The 25714-nt window shown below is 46.6% G+C and overlaps 1 protein-coding gene across 2 annotated transcripts in view; it reads left to right on the top strand.

The window, feature by feature from the left end:
* ANKRD53 (ankyrin repeat domain 53) overlaps positions 1-25714 on the top strand; it is a 159807-nt gene that overhangs the window by 80751 nt on the left and 53342 nt on the right. For both annotated transcript variants that reach the window (XM_085642707.1, XM_085642708.1), the window contains one exon: positions 8354-8518. In XM_085642707.1, the coding sequence (XP_085498833.1) occupies positions 8354-8518 (165 nt within the window). The remainder of the gene's footprint in view (positions 1-8353; positions 8519-25714) is intronic.

Genomic DNA, 25714 nt, shown 5'->3' with positions numbered 1-25714 from the left:
TAGTCTTTGTGTGCTGTTCTTGATAAGGAAGACTACAAAAACTTTGTGTACACTTTCGGCATGCTCCTTTCATCGCTGCCCTGTCATCTCTCACCCTGTGTCAGATTCCTGTCTGCTCTGCCTAGGACAGTGTAAAGAAGTTGAGTCAACTGGCTGAACGTCCATACTTGTTCGATAACCAATGTTACTCCGCTGCCTTCCTTTAGCCAAAAACAGCGAAGGCAAGGACACATTCCCTACATGCCCTGCAGGTTTTTGTGTATGTTGTTTACGTAGAAGCTGTTTAATATGGAAAAGTAATACAGTGGCCAAACAAATTCTTCCTCTATTTATTCACTTTTGTAACAATGGCAGCACGCCGCACCGTGCCGCCATTACTACAAAAGTCAATACACAATTTTTTTTAAATGTATTTGTCCGCCGTATTCCTTTTTCATTTGCAAATCCAATAGCTTTGCATTTAACTAATGTGAGACATATTGCATTGCAAATGCTTATTTTTACTTCTAATTGGATTTTGGAGCGTGAAATACTGTTTCTGTTTTACTTTAGTTTAACTTTGTATACATTATTTACATTTTTACTTACTATTAGAGTATCAGTGCATAAACGTGATACCCCTGTCCTTTTATTTTTATGTGCTTTGTTCGCATCAATAGCTTCTACAATTCACCTTTTTGCTTCGTCTATATCTAGCACTTTGTCCCTGTGCCTCATTACACTTTAAGCTTTCAGCATTCAGTGTACTTGTAAAAAGGTTTTACATCTTTTGGGGGGTTTATAATATATATATATATATATATATATATATATATATATATATATATATATATTCACTGAAAAAACCATAGGTTTCACACAAGTTATAGTTAGCTGTACATTTCACTCGTAAAAAACCAATGAAATTCCCCCGTTATAGTTAGTGCAGGCAACTATAACTCACGCGACCGCAATCCTCTGCTGATGCTAATACTGTATTTAGACACTTATTTGCCCATGTCTTCTTCCATTAAATTTTAGCTATACATATATTACAAATATTTTTTTTTCATAAAGACACATATGTCATCAGCAGAGGATTGCGGTCGCGTGAGTTATAGTTGCCTGCACTAACTATAACGGGGGAATTTCATTGGTTTTTTACGAGTGAAATGTACAGCTAACTATAACTTGTGTGAAACCTATGGTTTTTTCAGTGAATTTGCAAGGTTTTTTAAATGCTAATTCCTAACTATAACGTGTGTGAAACCTATGGTTTTTTCAGTGAATTTGTACGGTTTTTTAAATGCTAAGTTACTTTACGCCATTCGTGGCGTGCGCGCCCAGTTAACGCAGTTCGTTCCGTGCGCGCACGGTGCGCTTCGCGCACCGCGCGCCCACTTTACGCAGTTAGTGCCGTGCACGCACGGTGGTCACGCGGTGCGCGCACCGCGTGCCCACGTTACGCGGGATGGGCCATGTACGCACGATGCGCTTCGCGCACCGTGCGCACATGGGGGACATATTATGCGCTTCGTTGTGAACGTTATTCATTTGTACTTTCCATTTACATATATATGCTATGCACAAATGGTGCCCTATGGGCACCGTTTGCACACGGGGTGGGGAAAGTGTGGATACTTTTTTTTTTTATACATTTTTTACTGTACGCGTACGGTAAGCGTAATCGGCGATTTTTCGGGAAAAAAAATTTGTTTTTTTGGCCTTGGGGGTTGTTTGGGGACACATATATGGATGCTGGGTGTTTAAGAACTGAATATACTCCCCCTGTAGATGTTTTTTGTCTTGGTTTTTGCAGCCCCCCTCAGAGTGCGAGAGAGAAAATGGCGGCCGCCGCTTCCTGGTTTCGACCGATTCGAATGTTTACTTAGATCGAACAGCCAATCAGAATCGCGCTCGCGCACGTCACCGTACGCGTACGGTAAGCGCACCGTAAGCGCACCGTAAGCTGGCTCAGATATATATATTGATTTAAAGGCTATTTTCTCAGAATCTACTGAACAGATTTACACCAAACCTACAAAAGGCACTTCCTTGACCTGTAGACTACCTCTCTGCCAAATTTCAAGGAACTCTGTTCAGCCGTTCGGGCTGTGGCTGTGTCTAAAGGTCCTATGGAAAAATGCATGGGAAAAACGCGTTTTGGGACCCCCCTTTTATCTCAGCCCCCGCTTGACGAATCCCCCCGAGACTTTCAGGGTAGGAGCGGAGCGCAGCGCCCCACCTATTTTGAAAATTTGGCGAGGATTCGTCGACCGGCGCCAAAGTTATTCAAAATAGAATGTTGCGGTTTTCCTATGGAAACAGGGTCCTAACTATAACTACCTACTGGCGACCGCCAGTAGGTAATATATATTACCTACTGGCGGTCGCCAGTAGGTAGTTATAGTTAGGACCCCTTTTCCATAGGAAAACCTCAACATTCTATTTTGAATAACTTTGGCGCCGGTCGATGAATCCTCGCGAATTTCTCAAAATAGGTGGGGCGCTACGCTCCGCTCCTACCCTGAAAGTCTCGGGGGGATTCGTCAAGCGGGGGCTGAGATAAAAGGGGGGTCCCAAAACGCGTTTTTCCCATGCATTTTTCCATAGGACCTTTAGAACGAGCTACAGCCCGAACGGCTGAACAGAATTACTAGAAATTTGGCAGAGAGGTAGTCCCTAGGTCAAGGAAGTGCCTTTTGTAGGTTTGGTGTAAATCTGTTCAGTAGATTCTGAGAAAATAGCCTTTAAATCAATATATATATCTGAGCCCGCTTACGGTACGCTTACCGTACGCTTACCGTAAGCTTACGGTGGCGTGCGCGAGCGCGATTCTGATTGGCTCTTAGATCTTAGTAAACATTCGAATCGGCCGAAACCAGGAAGCGGCGTCTGCCATTTTGTCTCTCGCATTGAGAGTTATTTCTCAAACTTGATGCCCAAAAACATGTTACGGGGCATTTTTGACAACTCCCTCCCACACAGTCATGTTGAGGGAGTCCCCAAACATCCCCCAAGAGCAAAAACGGTTTTATTTTTTTTTCGGCAATTTCGCCGAGTACGCTTACCGTACGCTTACCGTAAGCGTACGGTAAAAAAAAAAAAAAAAAAAAAAACACTATCCACACTTACCCCACCCCCTGTGCTTTTGGTGGCCGGAGGCCACCAAATGTACAGGGCTTATTAATAGGTAAAAAAAACTAAATTTTGGCAACATGAAATTATAAAATCGAAATAAAAAAAACACTATCCACATTGACCCCACCCCCTGTGCTTTTGGTGGCCGAAGGCCACCAAATGTACAGAGCTTATTAAAGTTGATAAAAACCGTGCACGGAACGAACTGCGTTAAGTGGGCGCGCACGCCTCGAATGGCGTAAAGTAACTTAGCATTTAAAAAACCGTACAAATTCACTGAAAAAACCATAGGTTTCACACACGTTATAGTTAGGAATTAGCATTTAAAAAACCTTGCAAATTCACTGAAAAAACCATAGGTTTCACACATGTTATAGTTAGCGGAAATTTTACTGATAAAAAACCAGTGAAATTGCCCCGTTATAGTTAGTGCTGGCAACTATAACTCACGCGACCGCAATCTTCTGCTGATGACATATGTGTCTTTATGAAAAAAAAATATTTGTAATATATGTATAGCTAAAAATGTATGGAAGAAGACATGGGCAAATAAGTGTCTAAATACAGTATTAGCATCAGCAGAGGATTGCGGTCGCGTGAGTTATAGTTGCCAGCACTAACTATAACGGGGCAATTTCACTGGTTTTTTATCAGTAAAATTTCCGCTAACTATAACATGTGTGAAACCTATGGTTTTTTCAGTGAATATATATATATATATATATATATACTTGTATTTATTTAGTGTAAATGTCCTGCATTAAGATAAAACAAAACACATAGTGAATCAAATAACCCAGAAATAAGATGAGGTATAAAGGAAAATTGTGATTCGGGGGTTAGTGAATGGAAGAGGCGACGTCATAGGGTCCATGGATGCAGGAAGGCATTCGTACGCTACTAGGCATATGGGTTATAAAGGAGACAACCTAGTGGGTGCTTCTGCATTTTAGAAAGGTTGATAGTATAAAAGTGGCAAAGGAGACATAAACTACAATCTGAAAAGGATACTGAAAGTCTGTTGTAATTGATATTAGAAGTATTTTGCTCACATCACTGTGGCTTCCAAATGTCTTTTTTGCTTACAAGATTATCCCTTCCTCCTGTGGTGGGGGGAGTGGGCTGTCTTGTTTAAAAGGTTCACATTATGGTCCGACCATCAAGGGATTTCAAAGTTATGCCACTCTCTAGAATTGATGTTTTGCATCTGTGGAATTGTCAGTTGGAGTTCCACCAGTGTGACTGATGGCGGATCGGGGTCTATCCAAATCATTGTGATTTTATAGCACACAACAGCAATTATAAGATCTAATAGTTTGATTCTTTCTTTGAACAATGAAAAATCTCGCTAATTAATTGAAAGAAGTTGTTTGAAAGATTTGGTTGGATCTGAAACAATGATGTTGATCATATATTTTATGGTCTCATTCAGATATTACACTTGCTTCCTCAGTAGAAGAGGATATGCTATGTAGAGGCATCCTCTCTTTGGTATCGCCAGCTTGGAGTTCATTTCTGAAAAGTCCAGTCTTCTGGAGTCTGCTGGAAGATCACAGGGTCTTGCAGCGGATGAAGCAAATCGATTGCATGACCGATTCTTATTCGGAACATTTGCTGGCCCTCTCTACTTATGATTTTGCTCGGGGCATGGATATTAAGATGTTTTGTCAAAGTGGCTAGAGAGGGTCTGCCAGGGTTTCTCTCATTAATTTATGCATGTCTGTGCATTTGATTGATTTGCCTGTTGTGGTTTGTTGATTTGAATAGGGGAATTTGGACGCTCTTCCATGAAATTAAATGTGATCATGTCTTTGAGAATGTTGTTCCAGATCTTCAGAAACTTTCTTCTTTACCTTGGCATCTAGAGTACACTGCTTTTACTCATCATCGGCCTTGAAACGTTTTTGGCCTGGCGTTCCATAATTAGTGCGAGTAGTGATATTCAGATCTTTATTAAACTCTTGATTAATTGAGCCATTCGCTTTAAAGTGGTGCCCAGGAGTTTATTCCAATTGCTTATTTTTCACTTCGTAGATCCAAAATCGAGTTGTACTAATTTGGGGGCATATTAACAAGAAACGGCGTTAAAATTATCGCCACTTTAGCGGCAGAAAACTGCCTCTAAAGCGGCGAAAATGGGCTTGATAATATGCCCTTGAGAATTCCCATAGGAGCCCGTGTTCACACCAGAACATGGGCTTCTATGGGATATCTCTGTGGCATATTATCAAGCCCATTATCGCTGCTATAGCGGCAGTTTTCTGCCACTAAAGCGGCGATAATTTTAACGCCAGTTCTTGATAATATGCCCCTTGGATTCCTGGCTTACAGTCATGGAGTAGGCCAGTTAGCGAGGCCACAGGTTTAAACCAGGCAGGGGTTATTGGAGGCTGGTTGAATCTTAGTACTGCCCGGTAAAAGAAAACATCTGGGCAGGTTACACCTCCAAATTGTTAAGGTAACGGAAATTTCCTACTGGAGATTATCTGGGGTTTTCCCCTCCCACAGGAAAGTGTTTAATGTTATGTTGCATTTAGAGTGGATTGTTGTAGATTGATGTCTGTGTTTTCTAGCTCTGGGGGTTGCAATAATACAGTCTTAGAGAATTAGAGATTGAATAGACCCTCTGAAAGAACCTCATGGGAGGCTTCTTGATTCTATTACCCTAGAGAATTGTTTCTGCCGTTTGTGACAAATGTGTACAGTTGATGAATGTCCTTCAATTTCATAACCATTGATGTTAAATTCAGTTTTAATGCCACCAAGACAGCGTGTGGTGGAGGGCAGACACCTGTGGACATCATTCAGCAGAATCTAAACGTCTAAACAGTTTTGAAGAGGTTCCATGCTGGACCGGGAAACGGCTGAACGATAGCGAAAGTGGGTTCCTATATCCTCAGTGCCGAGGAATGGGTGACAGGAGAACTTATGAAAGCCAATCTAGGGGTTTCTCAAGCCATTCTACACAAAAGACGACCCTGAATAAAGTATGGCCCAAAAGGCCAAAGCGGTGCTTCGCCCCTCAATCCAGGGCTCAGGCTGAAGTTTCACAATGAATTGAAGCAAACCGCAAGCCGGTTACCTATCTTTACACAAACACCAATAACCCTAGAATAATTACTGAACAGCGGTACCACACGAACAATCGCAACAGTAGGTGGATATCATGTATGATTTTGAAGTGAAAACAAAACATGACCTCATACGGCGAAAGGATGTAGCCTAATGGCTAGAGCAGTCAATCTCAAATCTGGGGAACCAGGCTTCAGTCTCGGTAATGATGCTCAACATCCTGTGATTCTGGGCTAATCACTTAATCTCCCTGTGCCTAACAAAAAAAAAATGTGTCCTTGTGTAAGCAACTGGTGCTCATGTAAAGCGCTCTGATACTCGATAACTTTGAGTCAAGTTCGCGGTATATAAAACTCTGGATAAAAAACATCACTACTGTGAGATCAGTAATGATGCAGCAGTCTTAAATTATAATAATTATTTGTGGACTAAGGTGTTCTCATTCTTAACCATTTTCTAGTCAATACAACTTTTGTAAATATGTTAAAGGGGCCATCTGGTGAATGATGTCATAATAGAACTCAAAACCCTGGTGATGTCAGCAGGCAATGCCATATTCTGGAATGCTGGCTGTAGATGACTGTTAGAGATTCAGGGTCGAGTAAGGACAACTATTGTTTGTTCTCTACACAGGATGACCTCTTTAAGATGCGCAACAGTGTAAACCTCCACATTTCAGATATTCAGACGTCTTTTCGAATAGGCTGGGATGCCACAATGTGGTAATTGTATTACTGTAGCCTGCAATTACTATATTACTGTCAGTGTACCAATAATGGCACTAATCAATCAATCAGGGGATTGTACGTGCACTACTCACCTCTGAGGGTCTCAATAACACACAAAAGAGCAATTTCTGCATATAAAGGTACAAGTTTTCACCAGTTTTTTGTTGTTGGTGATCTGAGGCACGGATTTCACACACAATGGCGGGTATTACGGCATCTATAATGTGTTAATACCACTTTGCTGGAAAGAACAAAAAGTGCAAAACAAACAATTTTAACCAGTGGTTAATCTGTAAAAAAAATAAGTGCCAGGGCTCTCGTCAGGAAGCAGCTTGCACCAGCCCATTTATCCAGTTAGTGCTTCCTAAAACAAAATCATGAAAGTGGGGAGAGGATGTGGCATACTGTCCAGAGCTGCTGACTTCGGAGCTGTGGAACCAGGTTCAAGTCTCGGCGTCAGCTCAACATCCTGTGTTTTTGGGCAAATCACTTAATCTCCCCGTGTCTACTACAAATCAATGTGTCCTTAACTGGTGCTCATGAAAAGCGCTGGTGTTTATGATTAAGTTCAGAGCACTGGAAACCACTGGCTCAAATTAAGCACTGTCTTTAACAGAAATCGTCTTCACAATTGAGTGCCCCACTGTGGAGCAGGTGTGTAAGAAATCGATGCCCTTAGATGGACAATTAGATGATAGTAGAACGGATGGACTCTTTAAAGGGCCATGGATTTGCATGGTACTCCTCAGGTTCATTGATGATGAGCAGTCTCACCTTGTGGTCACACTAGACAACAGCTAAGTCTATCAAGTGTTTCCATTGTACCTTCAATTAATATTGTGAACTCTTCTACAACCAATATGTTTTCTACTCGAGTGGCAGCTTTCACAACATGAGCGGCAACTTTCTCAATGTGAGCGGTAGCAACCTACTGCAACTGCCCGCATTGAGAAATCTTGCCGGTAGACGGTTTAGCGCTTGTTTTTTCTCCCTTATGCTTGACAACTTAATGTTGGCGAGCTGCGCACAAGAAAGACTCTGCCACGTGGCAGGTTGGCAGAGTTCTTACTGGACTCCGCGCTTGATGCGGAGCGTGGACTGGGCAAAATTCCACAAACTCCACTGGCAAAGCGGAATTTACTGTCCACCTGTAGTGTAGATTTGACCACATGAACCAAGTTCATTACAAATGGTAAGCTGCTTATAAAAGGAAACTGAAAAGGAGTTTGCATCCAGGTGGGTGACAGCAGAGAAGATGTGTTATGTAAGTCTCAGGGTTTGGGTAAAGCTCAGCAAATAGACATTTTAATCCTGAAATGTGAGACCCTATACAGTGCACAACCCATTGGTTCATGTGGCCCTGAAGTGAAAATGAGCAGAATAGAACAGCTGAAGGAAGACTGGTTCATATTGAAATCCTCATTTTTGTTTAGAAAGACAGATAGCAAAGTGACTCCGCTGCACCAGGCTGCCAACGAGGGTCTGCTGGACTGTATCGTTGTACTCACTGAAGCTGGAGCCGATACTCACGCTATTGATGCTTACGGACGAAGACCTATTGACTTGAGCAAAATGTGGAACCACAGACCCTGTGTCAGGTATGATCACTGCTAACAAATATGGCGTCTAACTTTTATTCATGTGCACTTACATTGTTTAGCGAGGAGGTGGCTAATTTTCAGTGTAGTTAATTACAAAGTCAACAATATGGGATGTGTAAACTTAGATTCATATGTCAAGATTTTTGTGGAAGCCATCAAATGGGAAACATCTTGGGGTTATGTTCTCTAGTGCCATGAGGGTTTGTGACAGGGTTTGGCGAGAGGGCAACATTGAGGTATCTATTTATGTATGAATATTTTTTGTCTAGAGACTAGGTAGTAGAGTGGTAAGCCAGCAATTTCTTGAAAAATGAAATCACTTTAGGCTGTTTTAAAAAAAAATCTCCATAATCAAATTATAAATAGTCATATTACTTGCTGACCCTTGTCTCTGACAACAATCCACATGCATAACTTGTTATAGGCTAGTGAGGGGAGCACCTACTAATGACATCAGTTAAGATTGGAGGAGAGGGGGTGTGGTCTTTGCAGCCTAAGTTTCAATAAACTTGTAGGCTAATGTCATAGCATCTACCCTCATATGCAGCAAACAGCTGAGCAAGTGTGGTGACTCTCATGAAACCACTAATAAGGAGCTGGTGTTGATAGTACTGTACCAATCATTGGTCATGGGTAAGATCTCATTTGGGGCAATGAGTTCAATTATTGAGGCAACATTTCCAGAAGAGTAAAAGCAGATCTTTATTCACTTTGCAAACGGTGTATGTCTGACAAATTGGGTTGTTGGTTGAATTGGGGGTGACCCCTGTTCAAGCAACAGCCACAATCCATGACCAAAGTCACTAACTCAACCTGCGCTTAATCTTCCGGTATCCTGGCACAAAAGCAGTCAGGCTTAACTTTGAGGCAATGTGTAAAGCATAGGGGTGGGCGGAATTTGCGTAGTCGCGCTACGCAAAGCTCCGCGAAACGGTAAAAAATCTCGGCGAGCACGCAGAAATTCGGCAAACACGCGGAATTACTTGTTCGCGATGCTTTTTTCCTGTTGGCGAACGCTGTTTGCGTGCTCGGGGGGGAAATATCTTGCGAACACGCATTTTGAGAACGCGAAGAAGCAAAAAATTCAACGAAGCCACGGAACGCATAATTTTGGGGAAATACGCGGAACGCAAAATTACCCATATTACCCAAATTCCGAGAGCGGAACGTTATTTACCGCCCAGGCCTAGTATGTATGCAGCACACAAACAGTAATAAAGTGAAAACACAACAGAAGAAAAATCCCATGCCAATTTGGAAAAATCAAGTAAATTTTAATAAATTATTTGACACCAAAACAACAAAACTCCATTATTAGAATTGAAGTTATGAATTTTTAATGTTAAAGGTAACAGCTAGTATCAAAAAGATCAAAGCACCAACCGCGGACATCTAGTCGCGATAAACCGGGTGTAAAATTGATAATAGGGCTGACAGCGATGGAGTACGAGACAGATACAGAAAGTGGATCAGGCCCTGTCGGCGCTTACCTTCGCACTTAGAAGAAATTTGAAGAAAACGACTCCTTATTGCTGAAACCTAGAAATTCTATAAAAAGAAAACTTTCAACAGAGCCTTCTCAGATATTGCCCCGAGAATTTCGAACTCCTTACTAACGGAAATCAGACGGATCCCCTTATCATTCAAAAAAGAAGTTAAAGTACTACTTATGAACACATTTCTGCTCTAGTTCACACGATATGACATGTTGTTTACACCCATGACTATTATTCGCCTGTTTGATAGTTTCTGATGACATGCCGGTTTGGTCCTGTGGAGGGACCTTTCCTCAATTTGTGAGCTACTACATTCTGTACCTCTCTTGATTATGTAGTTGTTTGCTCTTCTTGTCTGTTTCTTCCGATCATTTGTAAAGTGCTTCGATAGCCTCAGGGGTCATGATCGTGCTATATAAAACTCCTATAAATAAATAAAATAAATGTTTGGAGAAGGTAAAGCTCAGCAGGGCACGGCGTCAGGCAGTGTCAATGGAGGGAGTGTCATAGTTGGGGAACCGCTGGACGCAGTTGCGGTGTATATTTCTTCGTTTGGACCTAGTCACTTTTTTGGAAGTTGAAAATCTCCAGTGGAACGAGGCTGGATGCTGTAGCTGACAAGAGTTCCACGAGGTCAGATTCTCCTTTGGCGAAGGACCACAGAACACGATTTACTGCTGCGGAGAAGAACATAGTGGGAGCTGCCGCAAGGTCAGGCTGACCAGCGGTGCACCTTGGGCAGATAGACAACCAGGTTGGTCCCAGTCTCCTCTTGGTTCTCAGAGCAGTTTGTAGCGAAAAATATTTTAAGTCCCAAATTTTGGCATTTTTAGCACCAAGGTTCCATGACGAGAGGGGTACCACTTGGGGGAATAGGAATCATTCAGGCATGGTCCAGGTGCTGGTTCAAGATGGTTGAAGTATTTTCTGTCCCTGAGGCTCTGATCAGGAGGCTAGCCAACTAGCCCTTGGAGGCACTCTGGTAGTCCTAGGTTCAAGCAGTGGAACAGGATTCAAGCAGCAGAGGGTTCAAAGCGGGCTCCTGGCAGCGAATCAGTCCTTCCAGGTGCAGCAAACAGTCTTATGGAGTGTACAGCAGGCCACAACAGCAAACAGTCCTCTGAGAGTCCTTCTGCAGGTCCAGAAAATGAACTGAAAAGTGGCTCTGCGGATCCTGTTTTTTTACCTGATGCCTTCTTTGAAGTAGGAGAAGTTTCTAAAGAACCCCCTTTAAAGTGCTTGACGCACGTTTCCTGGCTCCCCTGCATGGCTCCAGTTGTGACAAGTCCTCTGTGTGATGGCAGGGCACAGCTTATTCAGTTAGATGGCAGGGCACAGCCTATTCAGTTACAAGTGGGGCTGTGCCCAGCTCCGCCCCCACCATCCTGCCATTGATGGCCAATCCTGGCACGCCTAATCTCTCTATTGTGTGGCTATCTAGGAGGAAACAACACAGACCAACTGCCATACTGTACACAGTCATGTGACCCAGGAAACAGGCTGCAGGCACCATATAGTTAGAGCAAAAAAATGCCAACTTGCTAAAAGTAGCATTTTCTAAATTGTTACTTAAAATCCAACTTTAAAATTAAAGAGGTTTTTAAATAATAACTTCTCAGACTCCAAACATGAAATGTTTACCTGTTCCCAATCAAGAGTTAGCACTTATTAAATGTAATAAGGCAACCCAATGTTATTCTATTGTAGATGTAGGCCTCACAGTAGTGAAAAATGAATTTAGGAGTTTTTCACTACCAGGATAAGTAAAACTTAAAAGTACATGTCCCACTTTTTAATTTCAATGTACCCTGCTTTTTTGGGCTACCTGCGGCTTATCTTTGGGGTGACTTATATCTCATAAAAGGGGAGTAAAAGTGTTTATTTTGCCAGGTCAAATTGGCAGATTAAAACTGCATTCATACTGCAATGGCAGACCTGGGCCATGTTTTTAGGGGCTACTTAAGTGAGCAGCAAAGCAATTTAATTTAGAGTCCCTGTGTATATGGTATACCACTTTACTAAGGACTTACAAGTAAATTAAATATGCCAGTCAAGTGTAAGTCAATTTTACCATGTTTTCGGAAGTGAGCACAAGCACTTTGGCACTGGTTAGCAGTGGTACAGTGCACAGAATGCTAAGGCCAACAAAACTAATTCCAGCAAAAATAGGAGGATAGAGGCAAAAGGTTTGGTGTGACCCTGCAGAGAGGGCTAAATCCAACAGTTTGCATTTTGAAATGCTTAATGCTAATGAGATAGAGAAAGGCGGATACACTTCATCCTGTCACAATGAGTACGTACCTCCAATGTATGGTTCCATTAGGACCGTGCTGCGGATTGCTTGCTGATTTACAGCTAAAAGGGTTTGAGGATGAATGTGGGCAGAGAGCGGTCCATCAAGGGTTGTGAACATCCAAGCCTGGAAGAGGTGGAGCACGGAGAGGAAACCTACATCTTGGTCCCAGGTGCTGAAGCCCCAGCTGTTACACACTTTCATTTGCAAATCTGCCTGGTTGCTGTACCGCAACACCGAACCCTCAAATACCTGAGTCTTTGATTCAAACATAAATTTTATCAGAAAAAGCAGATCTAAGGAGTAGTTCAGACGTGCAGTAACCGTCTCAGACTAGGCGAGAACAGCAATTATTAGAGCCACACGCCGTCCTGTTTGTCTAAACTTCAGGGGTTCTCTTTGTAGTTCCTACAGTCTGAAGCCTGTTTCCGGACTTCAGTACATCGAGAATAGAGCAGAACAACCAGACTCCAGGCTATTAGGTAGAGAGCTTGCCTCATGTGAGTGGACCTCCCTGTACTGGCTTTTTCAAAACAATATTTTCTCCTAGGATCTGGTACAACGTTCCCGTCAACATCAAAACTGCCTAAACCCTCCTGAAATTTAGAAAGGTTCTGAACGCGCACCTCTTCTGAGGACACTACATCTCCATATGAAAGCTGTCGCCATCCTTGAATGTTTACCTCCTTGGAAATTATCCTGATTCAAATCCCAGGTCTTCTGCCATGTTGAGTCCTCCGTTGCAGTCTTACGTCAGGTTCCCCTTCCACACATGCCCATACATACATGAATAAACCAGGTTCACCATCCTCACACAGTAAAAGCACCCCTAAATATAGGAGGATGTCAGGGTTGATCTCAGCTGTTGAAAGAGCCAGACTCAAGTGTCACTTCCCAGCAATTCTCAGAGGAGAAGAAAACATTTGCGGTTCGAAAGTGGTTGAAAAAGAAAGTATTTAGGGCCAGATTGACTTAGAATTCAGGCAACGTAGTGAAGCAGGACAAGTTGCTGTGCTGTGTTGCGTGAATGGGAGTGAACTAAAAAGCACCATATCTATTAAGATATGACACTCTTCAGCTTTCTCCCTGCTCTGGTGCACTAGAGGCTGCCTATCACCAGCGTAGGCACTCTTGCACCATGGTGCAAGGGTGCCTGTGTTATGGGCAGGATAGTTTTTGTGCAGGAAGGGACGCCTTCCTGCACAAAAGCAATCCTAGAGGCGTATTACTCTTTCTGTGCTTGCTGCTGAATGCAGCATGTGTGGAAAGTGGAAACAACGAGGAGAGATATTGGGGAAGGTGTAGTATTTCGATGCATTCCTAGGTTTACTAACTTTAGTCCATGGGTGAATGCATGGGAACTCGCACGCTCCACCCATGGAACACCTTCACAATGCAACATAACACAAGTTGTGTTACTTTGTATGTACTAAACCATGCAAAGAGGCTTTGCGTGGCTTAGTAAATGTCAAAAACTATTTTATGTTGGAGTTGCACCACAAACGTGACGCAACCCTGGTGCAAAACCATAGTAAATCTGCCCCTTTGGCTAGGATCTCAGCTCATACCAGGCATGAGGTTGAAAAGAAAGGGTGGACTCTTTACACTCGGTTTGATAAATGTTCACAAAACTGAGAAAAGGCTAACAATCATACATCTATTTAAAAAACCTAGTTGATAGAACATGATAATGTGCTTATTTTGTCTGCTTTCAACGTTTTTTAAAATTGATGCAGAAATGAATGCCTAGAGCTCTTACCAAAATAGTGCCTTGAAGCAAACAACGCCCTGTTCTCTTTGTGACACTACTGCTTACACTACAGTGACATGTTTACAAAAGAGAGGTTCTGTTTCCAATGCTAAGGCCCCTGAGTCAACACCCCTGATATTTCTACTTTCCACTTCCTTTTATATCACTTTATAAAATATTGCCTCCTCTTCTTGGTTTTGAGTAAGGAGTGCCAGTCACCAGTTAAGCCTCCATAAAAAAGATTCAAGAGCCACTTGCTTTGCATGTGAGCTAAGTGAATGAAGTATTAGATTATTTGGACTAATAACCTGGTAGGCCAAGGTATTCCTCTACCTTCCCCTATGCACATCACTTCCAGCTGGCAATGGAAAAGGTGGTTTTCATACACGGGAAGGAGAAGAGAAGGAGATTTTTGGGGGGTGGGCATCGTCTGGTCTGATCCCTTGCATGCTACTTACTAAAATTCTCCATCTGATGACAAAGCCGAAGACGTAAGCACTGGTGCATGCTGCCGCCCCAGGAATGCATTCAGAAAGCAGCTTCCATAACAAGTGGTCAGCGGCCGCTATTGTGAAGGAGCATCGCCCCTCCTACCAGCAGCCAAAATAAATGAAAAATAAAACGATAATAAACCCGTGTTTATTATTGTTTTATTTTTGCTCTCGGAGCTGAGGCTTGGGGTGGGGCCAAGGGGATGACCGGCACTAGGGGGAGTGTTTTGCACTGTTATCAGTGCGCATGACAGTTTGGCCTGCAGTCTGAGGACGGCCAAACCGTCATGCACACTGAATCTCTCTCCAACCCGGGCTGCATTGACGGGTTGGATCGAGCAGGCATAGGCTCCCAGTCCAACTGGGAGCATTAGCTGAGGGCACCCAGGCCAATATTGACACTGCTCTCATCCTGCCAGCAGCATGAATGCAGCATCAGTATTGTCCGCAGTGGATTCTGGGAGCCTGTGCCTGCAGTGGAGAGGAGTGCGATGTGGAGATGCAGCAGGTAAGTGTTTTTTGTTTTTCTCTAATTTGCCTCATCATCCGCACGTCCCCCCCTCCCTCTGCCCTGTCACTCTATCGAGATACTGGTTGCTACTGCAAGTGGTCAACCATGGTTTGCATGCTGTCCGAATGCTTGGGTTTGCAGTAAACTGGTGTAATCCCGGAATAGCAGTGGTGGGGGCTGTAGGAAGCAAGAGAAGTATTTAATGCAGTGTTACTCAAAGTACGGCCCGGGGTCCGCATGCGACCCTCCATAACTTCACAAGCAGACCCAGTTGAACAGCAGCACTAGGCTGCTGTTTACTTTACATAGCACTAATATTCATAAATATATCAAATAAACGGCAAGCATTTATTTACAGTCAAACTGAAGTGAAAAAAGAAGCACAGAAGGTGTCCTGCAACACTTAACACTATGAACACTTTCATTGTTTTTTTGTTGTTAAAATTTTTATTAGAAACCGTTGGTACACAGTAAAATACAGACAAGGGCCTACAACCACCAGGGCCGGCCGATATAGAGCCCGAGGGCCCGCAGTGCAACGCCACACATTCAAATGAACCAGAGGCAAAGCTCCCGGCAGTTCGTGGGCACATGTAACAGGCCGTGGCCATAGGCCAGTAGCAATCGGAATAAACAGTTTCATTTTTTATTAAATATAAAACACACTCAAGGCAATGAGAGTCCGAAATAGCAGCGTGCTCTTCCCAGGACGGGGAACAACGTACAGTGTCCAAAGCAGTTCTTGTCTGGAAGCGGTAGAGGGGGGCAACGGGAGAACAAAGCATGGAACACACCTCACACCATCCCGCAGAATGCGTGGCTAGGGGGACAAAGCAATATCGACCTCTAATGGCAGAGGCGGGGTGCAGATACGTCCTCGATATAAATTCCATGGACCCCATACCTTAGTCCATTTCCCTGGCTTGCCTCTCGCCACATACACCGTCTTTTCCCTAAACATACACCAGTCCATATTCTCCTTCCATACCTCGATCGTGGGCGGCCTCGGGGAGCCCCACAGCTGTGCAATGTTACGCTTAGCCACCATGTACCCCAAGGTCACCCACTGCGTCTGTGCCGCATTACAATCATTCGGTTCCCAGACATTCAACAAACACCTCCTAGCCTCTGGCAACAGAGCAACGTGCGTGACCTCCTCCATTACGGTGTGGATACCGTTCCAAAATCGCACAAACTCTGAACATTCCCATAAGATATGGAGAAAGGAACCCGACAGGCCACATCCACGCTTACACAGTCCATCCATCGAGTAACCCATACGCAGCAAACCGGGCCCCGTGACATACACTCTATGAAGGATCTTCAGCTGTACGAATCGTAAGCGGGCCGGGATCGCCACCTCTTTCGGGGAGGCCACCGCCGATACCCAGTCCTCATCGTCCAGTTCCAAGCCATCGCCCGTCCATGCCTCCCGCAGACGGAGCAGCAAGTCCGCGCGATCATTGATGAGTTTCTTATAAATCAGAGAAATAGTGCTGTCGGGCACGTAGCCATCCAACACTCTATCCTCCAGTGGGGAATACTCGGGGATAGCAGCAACGTCTGGAAAAACTGAACACAGCGCATGGTAGACTTGAGCATACCGGAAGTACTCTCTATCGTTTAATTTATATTCAGTTTTAAGCATTTCAAACGTTTTGAAAGACCCCTTCGCCCAAAGATCACCCACCTTACATATACCAATCATATCCCATTTCTCAAAGCCTTTCGATCTCCACAAACAGCCCAACCGCCCAGAGGCATACAACGGCGTCGCCCGAGTCAAGCGATCCCTCTACCCCATCGCAGCATTCGCCGCGTGCCACACACGTACCGCAACCTGCGTGGGTCCTGTCAACCGCGTGTCCGGGGTCACCGAGTACAGCGCCCTATTGTAGTCCCCACCCGGGAGCAGAAATGTATCCATCTCGAAGGCCGGATTCAAGGCAGGACCGTATATCCCGTGGTTCACCGCCGCCAACTGAGACGCCCAATAGTATCGTTTAATATCGGGGAGGGCGACCCCCCCATCGTACCAAGGGAGCGTCAACTTGGCGAGAGCAATCCGCGGCCGCCCGTCCCAAAACAGTTGGCGCTGAAGACCCTCCACCTCCCAGAAATAACGGGCCGGCACGACATCTAGAGTATTTTGCAAAGCGTACAAGAAGCGAGGTAGCGACATCATTTTAAACAATGCCGCCCGTCCGAGTGGCGAGAGCGGAAGTCGTCGCCACCTCGCGACGTCGGCCTTCAATCGCTGGAGGGGAGGGAGAAGGTTTCGCTCATAGCGGACCGCAGGATCCAGTGAGATAAAGATTCCCAAATATTTGAACCCCAGGGTAGCAATCTGGATAGGGCAATCCCGTGGTAGGAGGGGGGCCTCACCCGAGAGGACGTAAACACACGATTTGGCCCAGTTGATGACCAGGCCAGAGTTGCGACCAAAGGAATTCAGGACGTCCACCAATACAATTAGCGACTGTCGGGGAGATGTGAGATACAGAAGGATGTCATCCGCGTAAAGGGAGACCCGGTCTTCAAACTCCGGCGTCCATCTAATGCCTCGCAACGACGGCTCCCAACGCAACCAGGCGGCGAGAGGCTCCAGAGAAAGTGCAAAGAGAAGGGGTGATAACGGACATCCCTGCCGCGTACCTCTCCCCAGTGCGAAGGGAGCCGATACCCTACCATTCACCACCACCTGAGCCAGAGAGTCAGCATATAGTAATTTTACCCAACCAATAAACTCAGGGCCGAACCCAAATTTCGCCAACACGGCCCAAATATATGGCCACTCCAAAGTGTCGAACGCCATAGTAGCATCCAAAGATGCCAAGATGGCCGGCTCACGTATAAATTCCGCTCTAGCAAGCACGCCGTGCAACCGCCTCAAATTTAGAGCGGTATTCCGATGAGGTATGAAACCGGACTGATCCTGATGAATCAAGTCGCCCACGACCCGAACCAGTCGATTAGCCAATACCTTGGCCAGAATTTTGGGTTCTGCGTTCAACAGCGAAATGGGCCTATAGGAGGCGCAGCGATCTTGCGGCTTCCCCTCTTTGTGTATCACAACTATGTTGGCGAGGCGTTGGTCAGGGGGGAGGAAGCCCGCCGCACGTGCCGCGAAAAACATGTCCCGAAGATGTGGCGCTATCTTATCGGGACGCAACTTATATAGTTCGATGGGAAGACCATTAGGACCCACAGCTTTACCCGATGCGATCGAGCGAGTGGCCAGAGCGATCTCATCTGACGACAACTTCGCCTCCATCAATACTGCATCAGCCTCCGATAGGGTTGGCAATGCAATGTCTCTAAGCAACAGATGAGAATCCTCCTCCGAACGCACAGAAACCGGAGAGTAGACCCCGCGGAAATGAGCCGCGAAGCAGTCAACGATCTCCACCGGGTCAGTCACACGCACTCCATCCATTCTCTCCACAATGGGCACCACCCTGCTCGCTCTCTCCTTCTTATCCAACCAAGCAATCAACTTTCCGGCCTTATCCCCCACATCATACAGTCGTCCTTGCTGCTCTCTACTCATCCCTTTAGCGGCTTCCGTGACTAGCGCTCTATAATCTGATTGTTTGAGGCTGAGAACATGCACTTTCTCATCAGTAACTCCCCGCTCCAAGTCCTCCTCCATTTCAGCTATTTCAGTTTCCAGGCGAACCACCTCTGCTCTCTCGCACCTCTTAGCATGGGAGATAAGGGACAAGGCCTGCCCCCTGATCACCACCTTATAAGCCTCCCATAGGGAGACGGCCGACGGCACCGACCCCACATTATCATTAAAGTAGTGATCAGTGGACTTGACCAGTTCCGCGCGGATCTTAGGGTTACGTAGATACCAGGGGCTAATGGGTGCCACTCTCCCCTCTGCCCCAGGGACAACCTGCAGTTGCAACCATATAGGGGAATGATCAGAAATACCTCGGGCTAAATGACGCACCTCCCCAATCATCCCAGCTTGGATCGCCGGCATAAGCATGTAATCAAGTCTCGAGAGACTCCCATGGGCCCCCGAGTGAAAGGTATATTGCGCCTGACCCGGGTACATCAATCTCCAGCAATCTACAAGTCCCAAGGTGTCCAAAAAGCCACCCAACCAGGCCTGAGCCCTAGGGAGATCCCTGGGGGGGTGACGGTCCTCCAACCCAGAGACAACGGCATTAAAGTCACCCCCCAACACCAGAACCCCCCCAGGGAGTCCCAGGACCAAACGCCCCAAATCAGCAAATGTAGCCGTCTGTAACCCCGGAGGCACATACACAGCGACTAGCGATATAGTCCTACCCTCCCATCTCCCCACCAGTGCCACATAGCGCCCCCTATCATTGTGAAGCACCTCATCAACTTCCAATGGGAGAGAGGCCCTAACCAAAATGCCCACTCCCCTAGAGCCAGAAGTGAAACCAGAGTGAGCGGCAAGGCGATAGCCCCTCCTATTTAGGGCATGGAAGGAGTTCCCAATCACGTGTGTCTCCTGCAGGAAAACAATGTCGGGCGAAATCCGCTTCAAAAACTGCAGCACCACCCCGCGCTTGATCCTGTCCCCAAGTCCATTCACATTCCACGAAAGGATTCTCAATCCCCTATCCCCCATCCCACTCCCGTGCATGACACCCACATCCCGGAAAGCACAACCCGGATAAGTCAGCAGAGAACTTCACATTGCCTTGCGAAACAAACAAACAATCCCCAACAACCCCCCTCCCCCACAATCCCCAAACCACAACTCCCCCCTCCCTGCACCCCTGCTTGAGCCCGAACAGCCCCCCCAACTCGCAGTGTGCCTGTCGCCCTAAGATATACCACAAAAAGAACCCCAGAAGGAGGAAAGGACCCCAATGAGCTCCCCACAACCCTTGGGCATTTGAAGGGCATATTGTGCCAATCTAGGGACCAGTTGAGCCAAGGTCACCAGTTCAGTCCATCACCAGGAACCAAGTTCTAGGCCTGCTTCACCAAATCCCGTCCGCTCTCCGCCATCCGACTGTCTCGATCTTGTCCCCGAGGCAGGGCATCCAACCAGTCTCCAGCCGCCTCCGGCCGGTCGAAAAAGTGGGAACGACCCTGGAACTCAACCCGCAGCCTCGCCGGGAATAACATCGCATATTTCAGCTCCATGTCCCTCAAGCGCCGTTTGACACCCAAAAATCCCAGCCGTTGTTTCTGGACCGCTTGCGTGAAGTCCGGGTAAAAGCTGACATTGGAGTTCTCAAACTTCAGCGGTCCGGTAACCCTCGACGCCTGAAGGATAGCATCCCTATCCCGAAAGTTAAAGAGTCGGGCGATTATAGGCCGCGGGGGAGCACCCACCTTGGGCGCACCACCCGGAATCCTGTGGGCCCGCTCCACCGCAAAAAACTTGCTCAGTCCCTTGGGCGCGAGATGATTGGTCACCAGATCCTCAACAAAAAGATCCGCAGCAGATTCCTCCGATCTTTCCGGCACTCCATTGATACGGACATTGTTCCGTCTAGCCCTGCTTTCAGAGTCCTCAAGTCGACGGTCCGTCAGATCACTGGCTAGCCGCAACCTACGGACCTCCGTCTGCAGGGCGTCCACGTCCACAGTTAGACTCGACGCCGCTTGACTCAAGGAGTCGACCCGCTCGTTAGTTTTGGACAGGTCTGCCCTGACCAAATTCACATCGATCAGGACCGCGTCCAGTTTATGAGCCAGGGTATCAAACTGCTGACCCACAGCGGTCTTCATCTCCTCAATGGCGCCCATGACGTCCAGCAGGGTCAATTCCGACGATGGGCCGGAGACCTCCTTAGACCTCTCAGGCGATTTATGCGAGCCACCAGGGGATCCCTTTGCCTGCGCATATCGATCCATGTTATTGACCTGGGTATAGGCACCCCTCCGGGTTGACTTGGGTTTCGACTTGTCTCCGTCTAGTCTCGCCGCCATCATCCGGAGGCCACCAAGGCCGGCACCCGTCCGCACCAGAAGGGACCAAGTAGCTAATTCAATTGAGCACAGCCGTCGCCGACAGTCAGCCCATATATAATCCGAGAGTCAGGCCAGACACTTCGCCGTCCGCGCCCCTCTGAAACACCAGAGTCTCTCGGCCGATAGCAGAGAGCAAGCTTGAAAACGAAAGTGAAAGTGCGGGGTCCGTGGCAGGTCAAGCCCAGCCAGCCGCTGTTGTTCACTTCGTACCCGGGCACTTCACCAGCTCGAGATCGGGACCAAGGCAAGAGCAGGCCGCAAACTTCGGAGTGCAACCATTCCGGGTCCCGGCGTCCGATCTGAAAGTGGAGAACGGGTGGCACCTCAGCGCAAGTTCATCTGCAAAAGCCCGTCAAGTAACCCAGGATTAAGTCAGGATAGACGTATGAGGTTGCGGAGGCCCTCGAGAGCCGTAAGCCTACGCGGCCATCTTGGTTGCGCGCTGTCCCCTCTAACACTTTCATTGTTAAAGACATCTTGGAACAAAGGGTAAAAAGATATGTATTTATGCAGAAGCATTTCGCCTTAGTACATCAGATCATAAAAGTGACTGTGATCTTTTTTATTAAGGTAACCATTTTCAAACATGAATTGATGCCAATAGGGAACTAAGAGGCATGCCAGTTTTTTATGTGCACCCTCTGGCTGTCCTGGGTTGCTATTATACATGGACAACATTATAGTTTATTAAATCAAACACAAGAAGGTTTTGTACCACAGACATCCTGAAGCCATGTATTTTGAGGTCCTCTTGTATGAGATAATGAAGAAAAAGGAGGCAAAGTAAAATACAACAATTGCCTAGGATCACACAATTTGGTCAAGTCGGAAAGCCAGGATTGATTGCAGGTGCAATTCAGCCACTAGATGTACAAGTGTCACTTCCCCATACACCCACCTTACACCTTCCAAGCCCCGACCGTCACCCTGCTGACAGCAATCTGGCCCGCGGTCACGCCACAGGCCGAACTGTTCAGCCCCTGGGAAAATGTTTGCGAGTACCCATGGTTTAAATCCTCTGATTAAAAAATCTGGCTCGTGGTTCCCACCACTGAAGCTCAGGTAGCTGAGTGCCACCAAAACTGCCCACTCTCCTTAATGTTGGTGGCAATGGCTCAGTGCTTGATTTGTAAATTGGGCCCTCGTCAGGTTACCACTGTAGCTTGCACCACTCATTGCACCTGCCAGTGCTGCCAATAAAAGTACCAACACCTACTAACCATCACACTCCTATAAGTGCCACAATTCAGACTGTTCCGGGCCCTAAAGCTATAAGAATGGAGTAAGCGGCATTTCATTTTCAATCTATTTTCAGTTAATAAACAGCTGTTATTGTGCTAATCGCTAAATTAGACAGACAGCGCCACCCTGAGGCAGACTGTCACAAGCGCCAGTGTTTACAATTAAGTGCTGGTGCCTAGCACTGGAAACCACTGGCTCAATTTAAGCACTGCTCTGGCTGCATGTCTTTGAGAGTTGTGAGACTGCTGTGGGGTGGCGAAGTGAGCTAAAGAACGATAATGGATTCAACCCAGATCTGTGACTGGGGGTGAGGGTCTGAAAAGTTTCAGTGCCCCATCCATCATCTCCTTGTGTTTGCTTTGTTCGTCCTAAGTTGGCAGGCTATGCCCAGACGTGGATCCCTTGCTCACCTTGCCACTGCATTCAAGCTAGCCTGGCTGATGAGGGTTATTAGCCCGAAACTGGTCCCAGGATGCTTGTTTCCGGTCCAGGGAAGACATGGCTTGGCAGTTCGGGCTAGACTGTTCCCATGAGGCACATGGTCATGACTGATTTGCATATAGCTGTGTCGGAACTGGGGTGGCGAAGTGAGCTAAAGAACGATGATGGATTCAACCCAGATCTGTGACTGGGGGTGTGGGTCTGAAAAGTTTCAGCGCTCTGTCCATCATCGCCTTGTGTTTGCTTTGCTCGCCCTAAGTTGTCAGGGTATGCACAGACGTGGGTCCCTTGCTCACTTTGCCACTGCATTCAAGCTAGCCTGGCTGATGAGAGCTGTTAGCCCAAAACCGGTCCCAGGATGCTTGTTTCCGGTCCAGGGAAGATATGGCTTGGCAGTTCAGGCGGGACTGTTCCTATGAGGCACAAGGTCAAGACTGATTTGCATACAGCTGTGTCTAAACTGGGGTGGCGAAGTGAGCTAAAGGACAATGATGAATTCAACCCAAATCTGTGACTGGGGGTGAGGGTCTGAAAAGTTTCAGCGCTCCGTCCGTCATCTCCTTGTGTTTGCTTTGTTCACCCTAAGTTGGCAGGGTATGCCCAGACGTGGGTCCCTTGCTCACTTTGCAACTACATTCAAGATAGCCAGGCTGATGAGGGCTGTTAGCCCGAAACCGGTCCCAGGATGCTTGTTTCCGGTCCAGGGAAGATATGGCTTGGCAGTTCGGGCTGGACTGTTCCCATGAGGTACAGGGTCACAACTGATTTGCATACAGCTGTGTCTAAACTGGGGTGGCGAAGTGAGCTAAAGAACGATGATGGATTCAACCCAAATCTGTGACTGGGGGTGAGGGTCTGAAAAGTTTCAGTGCTCTGTCCATCATCTCCTTGTGTTTGCTTTGTTCGCCCTAAGTTGGCAGGGTATGCCCAGACGTGGGATCCTTGCTCACTTTGCCACTGAATTCGAGCTAGCCTTACTGCAATTACTACTCCTGAGGCTTGAGCCGGGAGCAGAGGGAAGCGTTCACGCTAATGGTATTCAAGCGCTTTTATCTCGAAGCTGTTGATTGATTGCTGCTATATTAATTTTGCTACTTTGCACACGGGTGTATTGGAACATTACCCGAGAATTTTTTTAACTGTATTTACGCTGTTTTAACTTTCACTCCCGTCCACATTATCTTAGAGACTTACTGATAGAGTGTCACTCATTCTTCAACTGGCGCCGGTCCCCGATCCGAGCAGGCAGTCCCTGTGGAGCGGTGCACACGGGCGGTGGCAGCCATATTGAGGGGAGTGCAGGGTGGCGGTCTAGTGTTGCGGATGCCTAACTATTTAGAGGAACGCTGGCGCGACCGCTATCAATTACTACTCCTGAGGCTTGAGCCGGGAGCAGAGGGAATCGTTCACGCTAATGGTATTCAAGCGCTTTTATCTCGAAGCTGTTGATTGATTGCTGCTATATTAATTTTGCTACTTTGCACACGGGTGTGTTTGAACATTACCCGAGAATGTTTTTAACTGTATTTACGCTGTTTTAACTTTCACTCCCTTCCACATTATCTTAGATACTTACTGATAGCGTGTCACTCATTCCTCAACTGGCGCCGGTCCCCGATCCGAGCAGGCAGTCCCTGTGGAGCGGTGCACACGGGCGGTGGAAGCCATATTGAGGGGAGTGCAGGGTGGCGGTCTAGTGTTGCGGACGCCTGACTATTTAGAGGAACGCTGGCGCGACCGCGCAGCGGACGTGCGCAGTGGGCGCGCCGCAGCTGTGCCAAAGGCGCACCTAAGGCAAGCCTGTCTGCACCCGTCCGCGCTCGGGTCGCGCACAGCGCCCAAACCCCTGGTTTAGAGGTACCAGGAGCTATTAGGAAATACGTATACACCAGAGAAGCTTTACTGGGACTGAGAGGCAGGGGAAGTTATGATGCCTGCGGACCTTTGGTTGCTGATGCTAGGAATAGCATTCCTTTTGGATCCTGCCTCAACTGTAGAACTATGTTCCCCAAACTGCTATTTGAACCGATCAGGTCGTTGAAGGGCGTCGGCTGCTCGGCCGGAACTCCTGCCGAGACGATTAGCTGTATACTTATTAATGCCAGGTCCTTAGTGAAACACAGTACCGAATGTGCAAATCTATTGGAAGACTATGGTATTAATCTCGCTTTTATCACGGAAACCTGGACGGACGAAGCGTCTGGCCCTGATCTAGTTAAAGCCACTCCCCCCCGGGTTCCATTGTGAGGTGCTTAACAGGCCTGACAAGAAGGGAGATGGTTTAGGTATTATTTATCACAAATCGATCCATGGAACTTTTAAAGCTGTCAATCTGCCCGCATGTGAAGCCCTTGCGTTTAATTTTAGTTTAACAAATCATCATTCTTTTAAAGGCATCTTAATATACAGGCCACCTGGGGCTAGACCCTCTTTTTTCCTTTCTTTGGGAAATCTCTTGGAAGATGCCTTGCTGGGCAATTCCTATACTATTCTTGGAGATTTAAATTTTTATTTGGAACTCGTTGATGACCCAGAGACAGCCCGATTATTGGATTTAATGGAATCCGCAGAGCTTTCACAGCATGTGATAGGTCTCTCCCCCCAAGCAGGGCATACCTTGGATGGGGTTTTTTCCAACCATCCAGGACTATCCTTCATGGGCCATTTGCCTTTGGCTTGGTCAGATCATGTTGGGGTTTTGTTCAATCTCAATGTGAAGTCTCACAAGCCTAAAGGTAGGGTCGCACAGGAACAGATTGAAACCAGAGCGTGGAATAGGGTGGAAGCAGAGACCCTGTCTAAGGTATTGACTTCATCTACCACCCCCAGTTCTGGTGGAACGGAGGAGGCTGCCGCCTCTTATACAAGATGGCTTACGCAGGCGTGTAAAGATCTAGCACCCCCTAAATCTGTCATGCTTAAAAGAATTTCACCCTCAGCCCCTTGGTATTCGGAGGAATTAAAATTGCAAAAATGCATATGCAAACGTCTGGAGCGGA

This window comes from Triturus cristatus, chromosome 2_2, assembly GCF_964204655.1.
Source record: "Triturus cristatus chromosome 2_2, aTriCri1.1, whole genome shotgun sequence".
NCBI lineage: Eukaryota > Metazoa > Chordata > Amphibia > Caudata > Salamandridae > Triturus > Triturus cristatus.
Note: the sequence above shows the minus strand (reverse complement) of the source record. Positions and strands in the feature narration are given on the sequence as shown.